We start from the raw sequence: 17,296 nt of genomic DNA, 5'->3' as shown, positions 1-17,296 counted from the left end.
GATAGTGATTGCAAGAAATGGGACTGTGACAACTAGATCTCCATATATTTTAAAGAATGATTCTTGGCCCCTACCTCACACCATATACCAAAATTAACAAATTCAAAAAGGGTCAGAGATATAAATGTAAGAGTGAAAACCATAAATCTTCTAGAAGAAAACATAAGAGAAAGCCTTCGTGACCTTGAATGAGGCAGTGTTCTTTGGTAGGACACAAAAACAAGAACCATAAAAGAAAATGTTGATAATTGGACTTCATCAAAATCACAAACATCTGTTCATTAAAAGACACTGTTAAGTATAAAAGACAAGTCACAGACTGGGAGGAAATTTTTGCAACATACTTAGCTGACAAAGGGCTTGTTACTAGGATACATACAAGTTCTAAAAACTCAATTTAAAAAACCCTCAAAAACAAAGAAACAAAAAACAGCCCAAAGATTTAAACAGGCACTTCACCAAAGAAGATATAAATAGCAAATTAGCACAGGAAAAGATGCTCAAAATCATCAGAGAAGAGGGAAATGAAAATTAAAGCTACAATGAGATACCACTACACATCTATTAAGAAGGCTAAAAATTAAAATTAATAAACAACTGACAACACCAAATGCTGGTGAGGATGCAGAGTCACAGGAACACTCAGATATTGCTTGGTGGGAATGCAAAATGCCACCACCACTCTGGAAAAGTTTGACTTTATTTTCTTTTTTCCCAAAAGTAAACATGTACTCACCACATGACTCAGCAATCTCATTCCTAGATATTACCCAAGAGAAATGAAAACATATGCCCACACAAGGACCTGTACGTAAATGTTCTAGCAGCTTCATCTAATGATAGCCAAGAACTGGCAAATGGATAACAGATTGTGGTACATCTATATAATGGAGACCAGTCAGCAATAAAAAGAAATAAAGTACTGATATAGACATCCACACTGAATGAATCTCAAAAGCTTTATACTGAGTGAAAGAAGGCAGTCTTAAAAAGCTATGTACTGGCTGGGCACGGTGGCTCACGCCTATAATCCCAGCACTTTGGGAGGCTGAGGTGGGCGGATCACTTGAGGTCAGGAATTCAAGACCAGCCTGGCCAACATGGTGAAACTAAAAAATACAAAAAGTTTAGCCGGGTGTAGTGGCATGTGCCTGTAATTCCAGCTACTCAGGAGGCTGAGGCAAGAGAATCGCTTGAACCCAGGAGGTGGAGATTGCAGTGAGCCGAGATCACACCAGTGCACTCCAGCCTGGGCGACAGAGTAAGACTCCAACTCAAAAAAAAAAAAAAAAAAAAAAAAAGATATGTGCTGTGTATGATTCCCTTTATATGCTATTCTGGAAAATGCAGATTATAGAGATGAAATCCAATCAGTGGTTACCAAGAGTTGGGGTGGAACACGGAATTTCTGAGGGTGATGAAAATGTCCTATATTGATGTGGTGGTGGCTGCACTATAACATACATTTGTCAAAACAAGCAGAACTGTACATTTTTAAAGTGTAAGTTTCCCTGTATGTAAATTATACCACAATAACCTGACAACAACAAAAAGAGAGAGACAATGGACTGCATCCATCCAACACCACTTCTTACCAAGGAGCTCCCGGGAGCCTCTCTAGTGTCTCCCCTCCCTGCCCTGCTTGGGATGGGCTGAGCAGCACAGCGTCCCTGCAGAGAGAATGGAGAATGGGCAGTGCCCACACAGGGGGGTGGCATGGGGTGAGAAGGAACCTTAGTCCAGTCAGTCCTGACCACCAGCCCATCTCTCATCACTATTCAGCAGAGGGAACTCAAGTTGAGTTACTGGCACCTATCGGCAGAGCCAGGGCCAAACACAAGGGGTGAGGAGTGTCGTACAGATTACGGCTGCCTGAATGATCGGCCCTGATTTGTACAACAGATCTGTGCAGTCTGAGCTTCCACACGGCAGCAGCTGTCCTTGACCCCTTCCCCTCCTAGTCGGCCCCTCCCTGACCTTCCCAGGCCTGTGGGAAGGGCAACGCGCGTTATCACTTGGCTTTGATCCCCACAAAGCTCCGTGTGGTACCTGACTTTTCTCTCCAGGATATTTGGGGAGCTGAGAGAGGAAATTATTGTGGAGTGATCAACTGTTAAGTCCCGGGCCACGTTCGCTTTGTATAAAATACTTAAAAATAAGACCAGGCACAGTGGCTCCCGCTGTAATCTCAGCACTTTGGGAGGCTGAGGAGGGAGGATTACTTGAGGTCAGGAGTTCTAGAGGAACACAGCAAGACCTCCTCTCTCCTAAAAATTTTTTAAAATTAGCTGAGCGTGGCGGCACGGGCCTGTGATCCCAGCTACTGAGGAGGCTGAAACCGAAGAATCGCTTGAGCCCAGGAAGTCTAGGCTGCAGAGAGCTGTGATCCCGCCACTGTACTCCAGCCTGGGTGACAGAGCCAGAGTGACCCTGTCTCAAAGAAGTTTTTTTAATTAAAAAATTAATAAACTATTTAACGTGACCCTTATAACAGTCACCTGAGATGGACACTGACCCCGTTTTACAAATGTGGACATTGAGACGCAGGGAAGTTAAATCCCCCTGTCAGAAAAAGGCTAGCGGAGGTTTACGGCCGTGTGAACCTGACTTCAGAGCTGAAGTCTTTGGAACACCATTAGTTGTGGCTGGCCTTGCCCCACATGCATTTGGTTCTTAATCCTTTGCTTGGGTCTTCATCTAGGCAGCGAATTCCTCAGCCACAGATGTCCCTCTGCTGTCTAACACACAGCAAGCTTGCTGCTCAAAGTCCTGCTCTGGCTTCCTGGGTGCAGCTGACCGCGTTCGGGCCCACGTGGGGCGGCTCACACCTGGCAAGTCAAGCGGGTGAGGCCGCGCCTGTGAAGGGCGCCTGGTTCCTCCGCAGGAGCGGGGTGGCGCGGCGCCGCCGGCTGGAACCCGGGGTAACTGCAGAGACCATTGGGATCACAGGAATGGCTGGCGGCAGGACCGACCCTCTCTCGAGGAGGTGACGGGGTTTCCTGCGCTGCAGGCCGAAGAGGAGTCCGTGACGCAGCCCTTGGTGCAGAGCCCCCGTCGGCCGACAGGCGTGCAGAGCTCTGCAGAGGACCCTCCCGCCCTCTGGGCAGCCTCCCAAGCCGTGGCACCCCCAACCCCCAGCACTGGGCACCTGGGAGCACTGCAGCCGTCCTGGCTCGTACCGGTGCCCGTGCTTTGGGCATCTGGGCTGGTTTGGACATGGGTGCCCGGGCAGAGTCCATTATGCAGGTCAGAATCAGTGTGTGGAGCCTGCATAGACTTGCCCTGGAGCGGCTGCCTGTGCTGGGGTGGGTTGGAGTGGAGGGCGAGAAGTCGGTGGGGAAGGGAAGCGGCGCCAAAAGAATACCCACAACATCTTGCGCCTGGAAGGCAAAGCAGACGGCAGTGATCCCTGCAGACTTGCGGGGGCGACGCCTGGAGCAAGAACGGGGACATACAAGCTGGTGCCTTGTGTGGTTGTGTATGGGGTCTTCATGCTTCCTGCCTGAGTTCCCAGGAGCTTGTCTCTGCTTCTCTAGGCAGCTACCACAGCCTGTCACAAACAGCTCCTGGCTCTCCACTTCTCATAGTCTCAATTCCAAAATCCATTGCCTCACCCTGCACCTCCTCTCCACATCCACCTCCTCTCCACCTCCGCCCCTCCCAGCACCTCCCAGCTGCTTGTGTTCTGTGTCTGCCAATTCTCTCCCGGCCTGGGGTGGGGCGGGAGGGGGGGCTTTCCTCCTGTCTGTCCTTTGATGTCCAGCTGAAGTGTCACCTCCTACAGGCAGCCTCCCCTGGCTATGCCAGTTTGTACTGATTGCCCTGTCCTCTGAATTCTGTAAGCATTTCCCTTGTGTACCTGCCCCTGCGCCCGGCAAGGTGGGCCTGGCTTGTGAGAGTTTTACTAGGAGGGCCTGGTACCACCACAGCCCAGCATGGTGTGGTGCCTCAGCAGGAGGCATCTGGTTACAATCAACCCAAGCTGTTCCAGCCAATTTGAAGAAACTTCAGGAGGAAGAGGGTTTTAGGAGGGCATGGGGACCCTCCTGCACCTGAAGCCAGGAAGTGCCACCAATCAGGAGGCAGGGGCCTCTTTCCGCTGCTCCCTGGGGCTCTCCAGGTGTACGCAGCCTCAGCCTCCCTCTGCACACCTGCGTCTTTCTTCTCATCAGCTTCCTCTGCTTTAAGCGTAAACATGGATGCCCAGGATCTGGTCTCAATCTTCCGAGTCTGGTGCCTACAGTGCACTGACGGTGTGAGACCCTACTCCTGGAGGATGGGGGACAGAATCCGATCGATCCCCTGGGTTGATGACTTCCCTGTGCAATCAACGGAAGCCAGCAAGGCAGGGTCACACGCCCCGTTTAGAGGTGCAGACTTTGAGGAGGAATGTGGGCAAGTCTTCCCAGGAACAGGTGGGGCAGGGAGGAAAGGGGGGCATCTCTGGTGCAGCCTGGTTCGGAGCAGGAAGACACTTAGTAAATGCTGATAGACTGCAGGACAAAGGCAAAGGTGCTGAGCTGGACCCTTTATTTCTGCCCTTCTCCCTTCTGGCACCCCAGCCAGGAAATTGCTGCAGCCTTCTGGAATCCCGTTTGTTTTTCATACTGGTTCACAAAAGGGACCAAATGGAAGCAGCAAGACCTGGGTTTAAATTAAATCTGTCAACTACCAGCTCAGTGAATCTGGGCGAGTAACGCAAGACTTGAGTGTCCTTACCTGAAAAGTAGAGGTTAGAGGGATGCTACGTGCAGTTGTGTGTGTGAGGGGAGGGGTGGTGGGGGGACTCGTGAGCAATTAAAGGTGAGGGTGGAGCCCTGTGCCCAGCACCCATGCACTGGGGACCCTAAAAGGAGCATCTTCTCATGGTTTTACATATCAGAAATTGGGATGGCATGTCACTGGGACAGTGTCTTTTTTTCTTGTATGGTGGCACATAAATAGGTGCTTCTTATAATTAATGGCATCTTAGAGTTGATGAAATATGGAATATTACCTGTTGTGCTGATCTTGGGCAAACTACAATATCTCTGGGTAAAAATGTCCCCATCTGAAAAACAGGGACAACGTTCCTCCCACGGCCAGCCACTATGGGGCTAAAATGAGACCACATCTGTCAAGGGTTTTGCCCTCACCTCCTTCCCTGCTGGACGGCATCCTTGGTGGGCAGAGGTGGGCTTCGGGTAGACCAAGCCGTGCTGAGCTAGGACCAGGAGTGCTAGTGCCACTGTTTGTCTGCAGAGAGGGAGGCCTCAGTGCTGAGGGCCAAGCAAATATTTGTGGTTATGGATTAACTCGAACTCCAGGCTGTCATGGCGGCAGGACGGCGAACTTGCGGCATCTCCACGACCTGCCCCTGTGAGTCCCCCTCCAGGCAGGTCTATGAGGGGTGTGGAGGGAGGGCTGCCCCCCAGGAGAAGAGAGCTAGGTGGTGATGAGGGCTGAATCCTCCAGCCAGGGTGTTCAACAAGCCTGAGCTTGGGGTAAAAGGACACAAGGCCCTCCACAGGCCAGGCCTGGCAGCCACAGTCCCAGGTCCCTTTGCCATGCGCCTCCCTCCTTCCAGGCCGAGGGTCTCCAGGGCCCAGGGCCATTCCGACAGACAGTTTGCCGCCCAGGACCCTCCATTCTCCTCGCCCCACTTCCACCTTTGGGGGTGTTGGATTTGAACAAATCTCAGAAGCAGCCTCAGAGGGGGTCAGCCAGAATGGCGAGCAGGGTCCGGCAGGGTGTACAGGGGGCCAGGTGGCCTATCCACTGGGGAGGGCTCCTTGCTCTCTGGCCACCAGGGCTATCTCTGTGGCCTTGTGGGGAACCGGGTCGTTTGGGGCAGGGGTTGAGGTTCCAGGCCTAAAACCACACAGTCCTGGCCTTGAGTCCTGGCTCTGAGAGTAACACACGGATGTAAACATGGACGCCCAGGACCTGGCCTCAATCTTCCGAGTCTGGTGCCTACAGTGTACTGACGGTGTGAGACCCTATTCCTGGAGGATGAGGGACAGAATCTGATCAATCCCCTGGGTTGGTGACTTTCCTGTGCAATCAATGGAAGCCAGCGAGGGTTGGATTTTTAATAAACCACTTAACTCCTCCGAGTCTCAATTTCCCCCTTTATGAAATGGCATTGACAGCATTAATGGCTACCTCTTGGGTGGTTGTGAACCTTAACTGATGTCATATCTCATGTTTACTGAGCATGAGCTGTGTGTAAAGCCTGTTTAATTCTTACAACACACTTTAAGGCAGAAATACAACACGTTATTCCATCCATTTTACAAATGAGGAAACTGAGGCATGGAGCAGTTAAGCATCTTGCCCAACATTGCCCTCCAGTAAGTGCTGGAGGTAGAAATTGCACCGTGCAGTCTGGCTTCATGGCCTGCCCTCTGAATCCTGTAAAAGTTGTTTGAAGGACACCATGAGTGTCCAATCAACATTAGCTAATATTCTCAGCCCAGTCATCAGACTGGTAGAGGCAGCCACCCCACTGTCCCTAAAGAGGGCACAAACATCCTGGCGCCCTCTCCACCGCATTTTGGAGCTGCTTTCTGGGCAGGCAGTGGGACCTCAGCCCCACGTAGAGCGGGCGGCCGAGGCCTTCTGAGGGTGACTATGTGTCTAACGAACGAGGACCCTCAATCCCAGCTTCCGCCCTGACAGCGAGCACACAGGGACAGCCCTTTCATTCCGCTTCCACCTGGGGGCGCATGCAGAGCAGCAGCGGGGGTGGGCACTGCCCGGAGCTCAGAAGTCCTCCTCAGACAGGTGCCAGCACCTCCGGAATGTGGCGGCTCACAGGCCTTCTGCTGTTCGTGGCCACCTGGGGAATTTCCAGCACACCAGCTCCTCTCGGTAAGACCACCCCACCCCTACCCCAGGACCCTTGTGGCCTCTACAAGGCCCTGGTGGGCATCTGCCCAGGCCTTCACGGCTTCCACCATCTCTCTGAGCCCTGGGTGAGGTGAGGGGCAGATGGGAATGGCAGGAATTGACTGACAAGTCCCAGGTAGGCCAGCTGCCAGAGTGCCATACAGGGGCGGCCAGGGCAGGTACACGTGATGGCAGGGAGCCCTGCGATGACCTCCTAAAGCTCCCTCCTCCACACCAGGATGGTCACAGAGTCCCCTGGGCCTTCCCTCTCCACCAACTGTGAAGACCCCAGGCCCAGGCTACCACCCACACCGTCCAGCACAGCCTGTCCTACGCACATGCACACCGGCCTCAAGGCTGCGCTGCCCCAACCCCTTTCCTGGTCTCCACAGCCAACAGGAGGAGGCCGTGATTCTCGGGGAGGTCTGCAGGACACATGGGCCCCTAGAGCCACACCAGGCTGTTGGTTTAATTTGTGCCTTTGTTGAGCTGCTTGCCTGCCTGGGACCCGCACCCCCACCCTTTCCCGCGGTGTCCTCAGCTCAGGCATACCCTTCTCTATGATACCTTTCCCTCCATCCCCTCTTGCTCACACCCCCAACTTGATCCTTCCCTCCTGACTGTGCCCTGCACCCAAGACAAACACTTCGCGGAGCCCAGGGGACACTTGGGGACCCTCCCTGGGTGACAGGTCTGTCTATCCTCCAGGTGTCCCTGCTCAAGGGGAGGAGCATGGGGAATACTTGGTCAGGGGAGGAGAGGAAGACCGAGGGGATGTGTCAAGATGGGGCTGCATATGGTGTACTGAGGGAACAGTGAGATGATTTAAGTTGGCAGCCTTTACAGCAGTAGCCAGGGCTTGAGTGCTGATCTCTGGGCCAGGGACTGTATTGGATATTTTACATGACGGTCTTATCCCCATGTTTTTGGATGAGTAAATTGAACCTTAGAAAGGTAAAGACGCTGGCTCAAGGTCACACAGAGGTCGGGGTGGGGTTCACAGGGAGGCCTATCCATCTTAGAGCAAGGCTTCATCCTCCAACTGCCATCTGCTTCCTGGGGAGGAAAAGAGCACAGAAGCCCTGGGCAGAGCCATGACCTAGAATTAGAATGAGTCTTGAGGGGGCCGAAGACAAGACCTTCCCAGGCTCTCCCAGCTCTGCTTCCTCAGACCTTCTCATGGCCCTAGCCCCCCTTAGGCCCCTTCACCAAGGTGAGCTCCCCCTCCCTCCAAAACCAGACTCAGTGTTCTCCAGCAGCGAGCGTGCCCACCAGGTGCTGCGGATCCGCAAACGTGCCAACTCCTTCCTGGAGGAGCTCCGTCCCAGCAGCCTGGAGCGGGAGTGCGTAGAGGAGATCTGTGACTTCGAGGAGGCCAAGGAAATTTTCCAAAATGTGGATGACACAGTAAGGCCACCATGGGTCCAGAGGATGAGGCTCAGGGGTGAGCTGGTGACCAGCAGGGGCCAGGAGGAGCAGGTGGGGACTCAATGCTGAGGCCCTCTTGGGAGTTGTGGGGGTGGCTGAGTGGAGCGATTAGGATACTGGTCCTACGGTGTTGGCCAGGCACATGTGACCGCAAGAAACAGAATTCAGGAAGAAGCTCCAGGAAAGAGTGTGGGGCAACCCTAGGCGGTGACTCCCACCAACCACAGTGCAGGTGGTTCAGTCCACCCTCCGGCCACCACTGAGTGCCTCCCTGTCCCGTCTCACAAAGAGGGGACCCAAAGGCCATCCTGCTTCCACCCATGCCTCTGCTGATCCGGGTGTGTGTAACCAAGACACTTCTGTCCACATAAAATCGCTCACTCTGTGCCTCACATCAAAGGGAGAAAATCTGATTGCTCAGGGGGTCAGAAGACAGGGTCTGTGTCCTATTTGTCTAAGGGTCAGAGTCCTTTGGAGCCCCCAGAGTCCTGTGGAGGTGGCCCTAGGTAGCAGGGTGAGCTTGGTAGCAGGGCTGGCTCCCCGAGACAAGGCTCAGACCTGCTCTGTCCCTGGGGATCGCTTCAGCCACTAGGACCTGAAAGTTGTGCATGACCTGGGCCCCCTTCCAAGGCATCCAGGGTTGCTTTCCAGTGGAGGCTTTCAAGGCAGGAGACCCTCTGGCCTGCACCCTCTTGCCCTCAGCCTCCACCTCCTTGATTGGACCCCCATCTGCTCCCCTCCATCCCCACCACCTCTTTCCCCAATGGCCTCCCTGGCAGACACCACAGTGATTTTCTGCAGGCACATATCTGATCACATCAAGTCCCCACCGTGCTCCCACCTCACCCATGGTCTCTCAGCCCCAGCAGGCCTTGGCTAGCCTCCCTGGTGGAGCAGGCAATCAGGCACAGGCCCTGGGTCTCAGCGTGGGGTGGGTGGTCCCAGACCAGCAGCACCAGCGGCAGTAGCAACCCTGGTGCCTGGTTAGGAACGCAGACCCTCTGCCCCCATCCCCCCAACTCTGAAGAACACTGGCTTAGGGAAAGGCGGGATGCACAGGGGTCCCCCAAAGCCCTCGGGCAGAGGGAGTGAGGGGGCTGGAAGGAGGCCGAGTGACTTGGCGAGGGATTCGGGTCCCTTGCGTTGGCAGAGGCTGCTGTGGGAGCGGACAGTCGTGAGGGCAGCGCTGCAGCTGCATGGGGAGAGGGTGTTGCTCCAGGGACGTGGGATGGAGGCTGGGCGGGGGAGGGGCAGGGAGCACCAGCTCCTAGCGGGCCGAGGACCATCGGGCGTCGATCCCTGTTTGTCTGGAAGCCCTCCCCTCCCCTGCCCGCTCACCGCTGCCCTGCCCCACCCGGGCGCGCCCCCTCCGCACACCGGCTGCAGGCGCCTCACGCTGCCCGCTCTCTCTGCAGCTGGCCTTCTGGTCCAAGCACGTCGGTGAGTGCGTTCTAGATCCCCGGCTGGACTACCGGCGCCCGCGCCACTCGGGGTCTCTGGCCGCTGACCCCCTACCCCGCCTTGTGTCGCAGACGGTGACCAGTGCTTGGTCTTGCCCTTGGAGCACCCGTGCAGCAGCCTGTGCTGCGGGCACGGCACGTGCATCGATGGCATCGGCAGCTTCAGCTGCGACTGCCGCAGCGGCTGGGAGGGCCGCTTCTGCCAGCGCGGTGAGCGGGAGAGGGGGTGCGGGCGGGCGGTGGGGCGGGGCTGGGCCGGGTGGGGGGCGCGGCGCCAGCGCCAGCTGCCCGCGCCCTGCCCTGCCCGCAGAGGTGAGCTTCCTCAACTGCTCGCTGGACAACGGCGGCTGCACACACTACTGCCTAGAGGAGGTGGGCTGGCGGCGCTGCAGCTGTGCGCCCGGTTACAAGCTGGGGGACGACCTCCTGCAGTGCCAGCCCGCAGGTGAGAGGCCCCCGTTACATCGCCCAGGAATCACGCCGGGTGCCCGCGCGCGGGGTGGGCAGGCCCCCTGACGGGGCGCGGCGCGGGGGGCTCAGGAGGCTTCTAGAGAGGGAGCGAGGAACAGAGAGTTGAGCCTTGGGGCAGCGGCAGACGCACCCCAACACCCGGGCCGCTGTTAGCGCAGTTGGCCCGGGAGCGGAGCGCGCCCTCCGCTTTCCCAGCTTCGTTTCTTCCTGGAGCCCCCGCCTTCCTCCGGGCGCCCCTGCGCACCTGGGGCCACCTCCCTGAGCGCGAGCCCAGGGGTGGCTCCGCTCCCCAGTGTGAGCGGATCTGGGGCCAGGCCTGCAGCATCCTCCTCCACGTAGCCTTGGCTGCGTTTATTTTCTCTGACGTTGTCCGGCGTGCATCGCATTTCCCTCTCTACCCGCTTGCTTCCTTGAGGAGGGAACAGAACCCTGATTCTGCTTTCTTTTATATTTTCCTTTTTATGCATTTTAATCAAATTTGTATCTGTACGAAACTTTAAAAATCAGAGTTTTACAACTCTTACATTTCAGCATGCTGTTCCTTGGCGTGGGTCATTTTTTCATTCATTTTCATTAAAAGGTGGACCCTTTTAATGCGGAAATTCCTGTCTTCTACCTCTAGGGACACTTGTTACTTATTTCTTCTATAATCTCCCCTTTACTTCCTCTGTTTTCTCTTTCTGGACCTCCCATTATTCAGACCTCTTTCCTCTAGTTTTATTGTCTCTTCTATTTCCCATCTCTTTGACTTTGTGTTTTCTTTCAGGGAACTTTCTTTTTTAATTTTTTTTTTTTTTTGAGATGGAGTTTCACTCTGGTTGTCCAGGCTGGAGTGCAATGGTGCGATCTCGGCTCACCGCAACCTCTGCCTCCCAGGTTCAAGCGATTCTCCTGCCTCAGCCTCCCGAGTAGCTGGGATTACAGACATGCACCACCACGCCCAGCTAGTTTTGTATTTTTAATAGAACGGGGTTTCTCCATGTTGGTCAAGCTGGTCTTGAACTCCTGACCTCAGGTGATCTGCCCACCTTGGCCTCCCAAAATGCTCAGATTACAGGCCTGCCAACCCGGCGCATGAGTTCCCTCCCCAGACTCTTTCAGGGAACTTTCTAAACTTTATAATTCAATTCTTCTGCAGAAAAAAATTTTTGGCCAGGCTCAGTAGCTCAGACCTCTAATTCCAGCACTTTGAGAGGCTGAGGTGGGAGGATTGCTTGAGCTTGGGAGTTTGAGACCAGCTTAGGCAACACAGTGAGACCCTCTCTCTATTTTTTTAAAAAGTAAAAAAAAGATTTAAAAATTTAACTTTTTATTTTGAAATAATTAGAGATTTCCAGGAAGCTGCAAAGAAATGCCCGGTGGGCCTGTTGGCAGATCGTGAGTGCTTTCCTTTTTTTTTTTTTTTTTTTTTTGAGTTGGAGTCTCGCTGTGTCGCCCGGGCTGGAGTGCAGTGGCCAGATCTCAGCTCACTGCAAGCTCCGCCTCCCGGGTTTACGTCATTCTCCTGCCTCCGCCTCCCGAGTAGCTGGGACTACAGGCGCCCGCCACCTCGCCCGGCTAGTTTTTTGTATTTCTTAGTAGAGACGAGGTTTCACCGTGTTAGCCAGGATGGTCTTGATCTCCTGACCTCATGATCCGCCCGTCTCGGCCTCCCAAAGTGCTGGGATTACAGGCTTAAGCCTCCGCGCCCAGCCGAGGGCTTTCCTTTTAGGCTGCTTTCCAAGAGGATTCCTCCAAGCTCTCGAAGGATGGAGGATGCTCACCCATGCTGTTTGGCCCCTCGGAGCAGGGTGGGGCAGGGGAGCTGGCGCCTGTGCAGGCTGTGAACATTTGCGTGACTCCCTGTGGTCAGCCAAGAGCCGCACTCCTTCCTGAGGAGAGGCCTGGAGTGCCTAGTCAGAGTTACTGGTTCACCTTCTGCAGGCAGGGAGAGGGGAGTCAAGCCAGTGAGGAGGGCTCTCAATTTCTCTTACAAACTCTCAACATGCCCTCCCACCTGCACTGCCTTCCTGGCAGCCCCACAGCCTCCCGTGGTTCTCCTCAGCCCATCACGGGCTGAGATTTTTGCTTTCCAGTCTGCCAAGTCAGTGACTGCATCCATCTCTCTGCTGTCAGCTTCTGGAGTCGTGTTGCTGTTGTGTCCTCTCCATTCTCTTGTCAGTATGCAGCTCCCGCGCTGACGGCGTCCCATTGCCCCTTTAAGTCTAGATATCTGGACTTGGCATTCAAGGCCCATTTTGAGCAGAGTCGGGCCTACCTTCCAGCCCTCAGTTCTCCATGGTGTATGCACTCTCTTCTTGGCAGGGAGGCTTCACAAACATGCCCAGCCTACTGTAAGGGCTCTCCAAGAATGGTCACCTCCTTCTCCCCATAATTCCTTTCCTCTGTGAGGAGCTCGGCAGCATCCCAGCATAAAGCCTTACTAATCCCAGGGACCACCCCCAACAGCCCTGGGGTACAATGAGCCTTCAAGAATTTTAGCCACCTATGTAAGGAGACACAGCCAGTGGGCGATGCTGCCTGACCTGACTCTTGCCATTGGGCAGTAATGTTTGTTGACTGACTGACTGACTGGAGGGGGTTTGTAGTTTGTATCTCAGGGATCACCCCCAACAGCCCTGGGGTACAATGAGCCTTCAAGAAGTTTAACCACCTATGTAAGGACACACAGCCGGCGGGTGATGCTGCCTGGTCTGACTTGCCATTCAGTGGCACTGTTTGTTGACTGACTGACTGACTGACTGACTGACTGGAGGGGTTTATAGCCAATGTTAATGGAGTGGTCTAGGTGTCATTGGTTCCTTGAACCCTGCACTGTGGCAAAGTGGCCTGCAGGCAGGAGGAGGACCAAGACAGGAGGGCAATCTCGGGAGGAGTGCCTCACAGGCCCCTCACCGCCTCTGCCTGCCTCAGTGAAGTTCCCTTGCGGGAGGCCATGGAGGCGGATAGAGAAGAAGCGCAGTCACCTGAAACGACGAGACACAGAAGACCAAGAAGACCAAGTAGATCCGCGGCTCATTGATGGGAAGATGACCAGGCGGGGAGACAGCCCCTGGCAGGTGGGAGGCGAGGCAGCACTGGCTGCTCACGCACTGGGTCCGGGGTCACTGAGCCCCTCCTGGCAGCTGTGCAGGGACCGGGAGGGAAGCACTGCAGTTGCTTGCAGGGGATGATAAAGGTGGGGGATGCTTCAGGGAAAGATGGACACAACCTGAGGGGAGAGGAGCAGCCAGGGCGGGTGAGGGGAGGGGCATGGAGGAGTCTGCAGGAGGGAGGGTTACCGTTTCTAAAACGAGCTGGAAAGACGCTGCTGTGCTGGTGGGATTTTAGGCAGAAGCTCTGCTGATGGGAGAGGGCTGGAGGAAGGGCTGGAGGAAGGGCTGGGCCTGAGTACACCTCCAGCCTCCACATGGGAACTGACACTAACTGGGTTCCCCTCTCTGCCAGGCATGGGGGAGATGGAAACCAACAAATGGGGGTATTGGCCCTGGGAACTCAGACTCTGCGAGGGTCAGGACCCCCAAGACCAGGCAGCCCGGTGGGACCAGAGCCAGGACGGCCCTGCGAGACAGGGGCTGAGGGAGGCCCAAGGGGAACATCCAGGCAACCTGGGGGCCACAAAGTCTTCCTGGAAGACACACAAAGCCTGGCCAAGCCTCTCAGGATGCGAGGAGCTTGCTGGGCGATGTTGGGTGTGGCTCAGGGTGACTGGAACAGTATGAACGGTACAGGAACAGCATGGGCAAAGTCAGGAAGACACCCTGGGACAGGCTAACTCTGTAAAACGGGCAAAAATAGAAAATACCAGAAAGGGCCTAAGCCTGTGCCCATGTGACCAGGGAACCCAGGAAAGTGCATATGAGACCCAGGTGCCCTGGACTGGAGGCTGTCAGGAGGCAGCCCTGTGACGTCATCACCCCACCCCGTTCCAGGTGGTCCTGCTGGACTCAAAGAAGAAGCTGGCCTGCGGGGCAGTGCTCATCCACCCGTCCTGGGTGCTGACAGCGGCCCACTGCATGGAGGAGTCCAAGAAGCTCCTTGTCAGGCTTGGTATGGGCTGGAGCCAGGCAGGAGGGGCTGCCAGAGGCCTGGGTAGGGGGGCCAGGCAGGCTGTCCAGATTTGGGGGACCCCGCTCCCCAGGTGCTTAAGCAAGAGGCTTCTTGAGCTCCACAGAAGGTGTTTGGGGGGAAGAGGCCTAGGTGCCCCCACCCTGCCCACCCCTGTGACAGCTGGTATTTTGCAGTAGGGGGTTCTCTAGTGCCTAGCGTCTGCCAAAGCCACAGGCTGCTTCCCTAGCAGGCTGGGGGCACCTATGCATTGGCCCTGATCTATGGCAGTTTCTTCGGTGGGGGGAGGGGTCTGGCTCAACTCTTTATGCCAAAAAGAAGAAAAAGCATATTGAGAAAGACCAAATTCACATTTCCTACAGCATAATCTATGGCCAGTGGCCCCCCGTGGGGCTTGGCTTAGAATTCCCAGGTGCTCTTCCCCAGGAACCATCGGTCTGGACTGAGAGGACCTTCTCTCCCAGGTGGGACCCGGCCCTGTCCTCCCTGGCAGTGCCGTGTTCTGGGGGTCCTCCTCTCTGGGTCTCACTGCCCCCGGGGTCTCTCCAGCTACCTTTGCTCCACGTTCCTTTGTGGCTCTGGTCTGTGTCCGCGGTTTCCAGGGGCCTCGGGCTTCCCTGCTGCCCATTCCTTCTCTGGTCTCACGGCTCCATGACTCCGGAAAACGGACCAGCCTCCTGCCACTTTGGGATTGACATCCGTTGGCCACTCCTTCTGGCAGGAATAGTCACCGTTGATAGGGATCCATGGCATAGACAGGTGGCTCCCCGACAGCACCTGGGACGTGTGGGTGCAGAGTCTCCGGGTGGACCTTCTTCAGGCCCTCTGCCCAGGCCTGCATGGGCACAGCAGTGGGTGGGCCTCAGGAAAGTGCCGCTGGGGAGAGGTTCCCCGCAGCCCGTTCTGACCGGGCCCTCTGCCCTGCAGGAGAGTATGACCTGCGGCGCTGGGAGAAGTGGGAGCTGGACCTGGACATCGAGGAGGTCTTCATCCACCCCAACTACACCAAGAGCACCACTGACAATGACATCGCGCTGCTGCGCCTGGCCCAGCCCGCCACCCTCTCGCAGACCATCGTGCCCATCTGTCTCCCGGACAGCGGCCTTGCAGAGCGCGAGCTCACTCAGGCCGGCCAGGAGACCCTCGTGACGGGCTGGGGCTACCACAGCAGCCGAGAGAAGGAGGCCAGGAGAAACCGCACCTTCGTCCTCAACTTCATCAAGATTCCCGTGGTCCCGCGCAATGAGTGCAGCGAGGTCATGAGCAACATGGTGTCTGAGAACATGCTGTGTGCGGGCATCCTCGGGGACCGGCAGGACGCCTGCGAGGGCGACAGTGGGGGGCCCATGGTCGCCTCCTTCCATGGCACCTGGTTCCTGGTGGGCCTGGTGAGCTGGGGTGAGGGCTGTGGGCTCCTTCACAACTACGGCGTTTACACCAAAGTCAGCCGCTACCTGGACTGGATCCACGGGCACATCAGAGACAAGGAAGCCCTCGCCAAGAGCCGGGCACCTTAGCGACCCTCCCTGCAGGGCTGGGCTTTTGCATGGCGATGGATGCGACATTAAAGGGTCATGTAACAAGCATACCGCCTGCTGTTCTGTCTGTCCTTCCATCCCTCTTCTGGGCGCTTCTGGAGGGAAGTACCATTTATTGAGCACCTATTGTATATCACATGCCTTATAAATAGAATCTTAACTCCCAGAGCAACTCTGTGGGTGGGGGGGAGGAGCAGATCCAAGTTTAGCAGGGTCTAAAGCTGTGTGTGTTGGGGGGGATACTCTGTTTATGAAAAAGAACAAAAAACACAACCACAAAGCCACTAGAGCCTTTCACAGAGCTTTGGGAAGAGCCTGTGCAAGCCGGGGATGCTGAAGGGGAGGCTTGACCAGCTTTCCAGCAAGCCCAGCTAGGAGGTAGATACGTTTAGCTCATATCACAGAGGAGGAAACTGAGGGGTCTGAAAGGTTTACATGGTGGAGCCAGGATTTAAATCTAGGTCTGACTCCAAAACCCAGGTGCTTTTTTCTGTTCTCCACTGTCCTGGAGGACAGCGGTTTCCACGGTGCTCGGTGCGGAGGCCACCATTAGCTCTGTGGGGAAGCAGCCGGAGACCCAGGAAGTGTTGGTTCAGCCCAGAATGAGCGCACAGTGTCGCAGGGGGAAGCTGTTTCAGAACAATGTTACACCATCACGAACAGCAGTAAGAAAGAGGCTCTGGCTTAACCTGGCCTCATGGGCCTAATTGGATGAGACAGAAATAAGTCAAGGATGCTGATTTGAAATCATGAAGTACCTGATGAAAATGAATGGTGGTGAGATAAAGCTGAGAAAATTCATCTAAAGCCCACAATCAGCCTAGCTCTCTGTGTGGTCTCAGGCAAGTCTCTTCTCCTCTCTGGGTGTGACGGTTAATTTTAGGTGTTGATTTGACCAGATGAAGAGATACCCAGATGGCTGGCGAAGCACGATTTCTGGGTGTGTCTATGAGACGTTCTGGAGGAGATGGGTCACTGAGTGGATGGACTGTGTGGGGAAGATCCGCCCTCAGTGTGGGCGGGCACGACCTAATCAGCTGGGGACCCAGATGGAATAAAAAGGCAGAGGACAGGTGAATTCTCTGTCTCTCCTGGAGCTGGGACACCCTTCTCCTGCCCTTGGACATCAGTTCCAGGTTCTCAGGCCTTTGGACTCTGAGACTTACATCAGTGGCCCTCCAGATTCTCGGGCCATTAGCCCTGTACTGAGGATCCCGCCATCAGCTTCCCTGGTTCTGAGGCCTTGAGACCTGGACTGAGCCAGGCTGGCTTCCCTTCTCAGCTTGCAGGTCTGCCATGGGACTCCTCAGCCTCAATGACCACAGAAGCCAAATCCTTAGTGAGCCCCTTCTCATCTATCTGTATCTATATACACATCCTATTAGTTCTGTCTCTGGAGAACCCTGACTAACCCAGGGGATATCAGTAAACTGAAGGGATTGGATGAGAGTAGTGGTTCTA

The 17,296-nt window shown here is 55.4% G+C and overlaps 1 protein-coding gene across 2 annotated transcripts; it reads left to right on the top strand.

Annotated features, from left to right (window-relative positions):
* The first annotated feature begins 5,243 nt into the window (after positions 1-5,243).
* On the top strand, positions 5,244-15,883 carry LOC105492426 (protein C, inactivator of coagulation factors Va and VIIIa). Of its 2 annotated transcripts, none has more exons than XM_011759516.3 (9): positions 5,244-5,358; positions 6,766-6,852; positions 8,111-8,277; positions 9,714-9,738; positions 9,831-9,968; positions 10,069-10,203; positions 13,143-13,288; positions 14,162-14,279; positions 15,225-15,883. In XM_011759516.3, exons 1-9 carry the CDS (start codon positions 5,313-5,315, stop codon positions 15,812-15,814), a joined length of 1,452 nt encoding a protein of 483 aa, XP_011757818.1. In that variant the 5' UTR covers positions 5,244-5,312; the 3' UTR covers positions 15,815-15,883. The 2 variants fall into 2 exon arrangements, with proteins under 2 accessions (XP_011757818.1, XP_011757819.1); XM_011759517.3 differs by having other exon boundaries at positions 5,293-5,358; positions 6,762-6,852.
* The last annotated feature ends 1,413 nt before the right edge of the window (positions 15,884-17,296 follow it).

Source organism: Macaca nemestrina, chromosome 11, assembly GCF_043159975.1.
Source record: "Macaca nemestrina isolate mMacNem1 chromosome 11, mMacNem.hap1, whole genome shotgun sequence".
Classification (NCBI taxonomy): domain Eukaryota; kingdom Metazoa; phylum Chordata; class Mammalia; order Primates; family Cercopithecidae; genus Macaca; species Macaca nemestrina.
The sequence above is the reverse complement of the archived record's forward strand: the minus strand, read 5'-3'. Positions and strand labels throughout refer to the sequence as shown.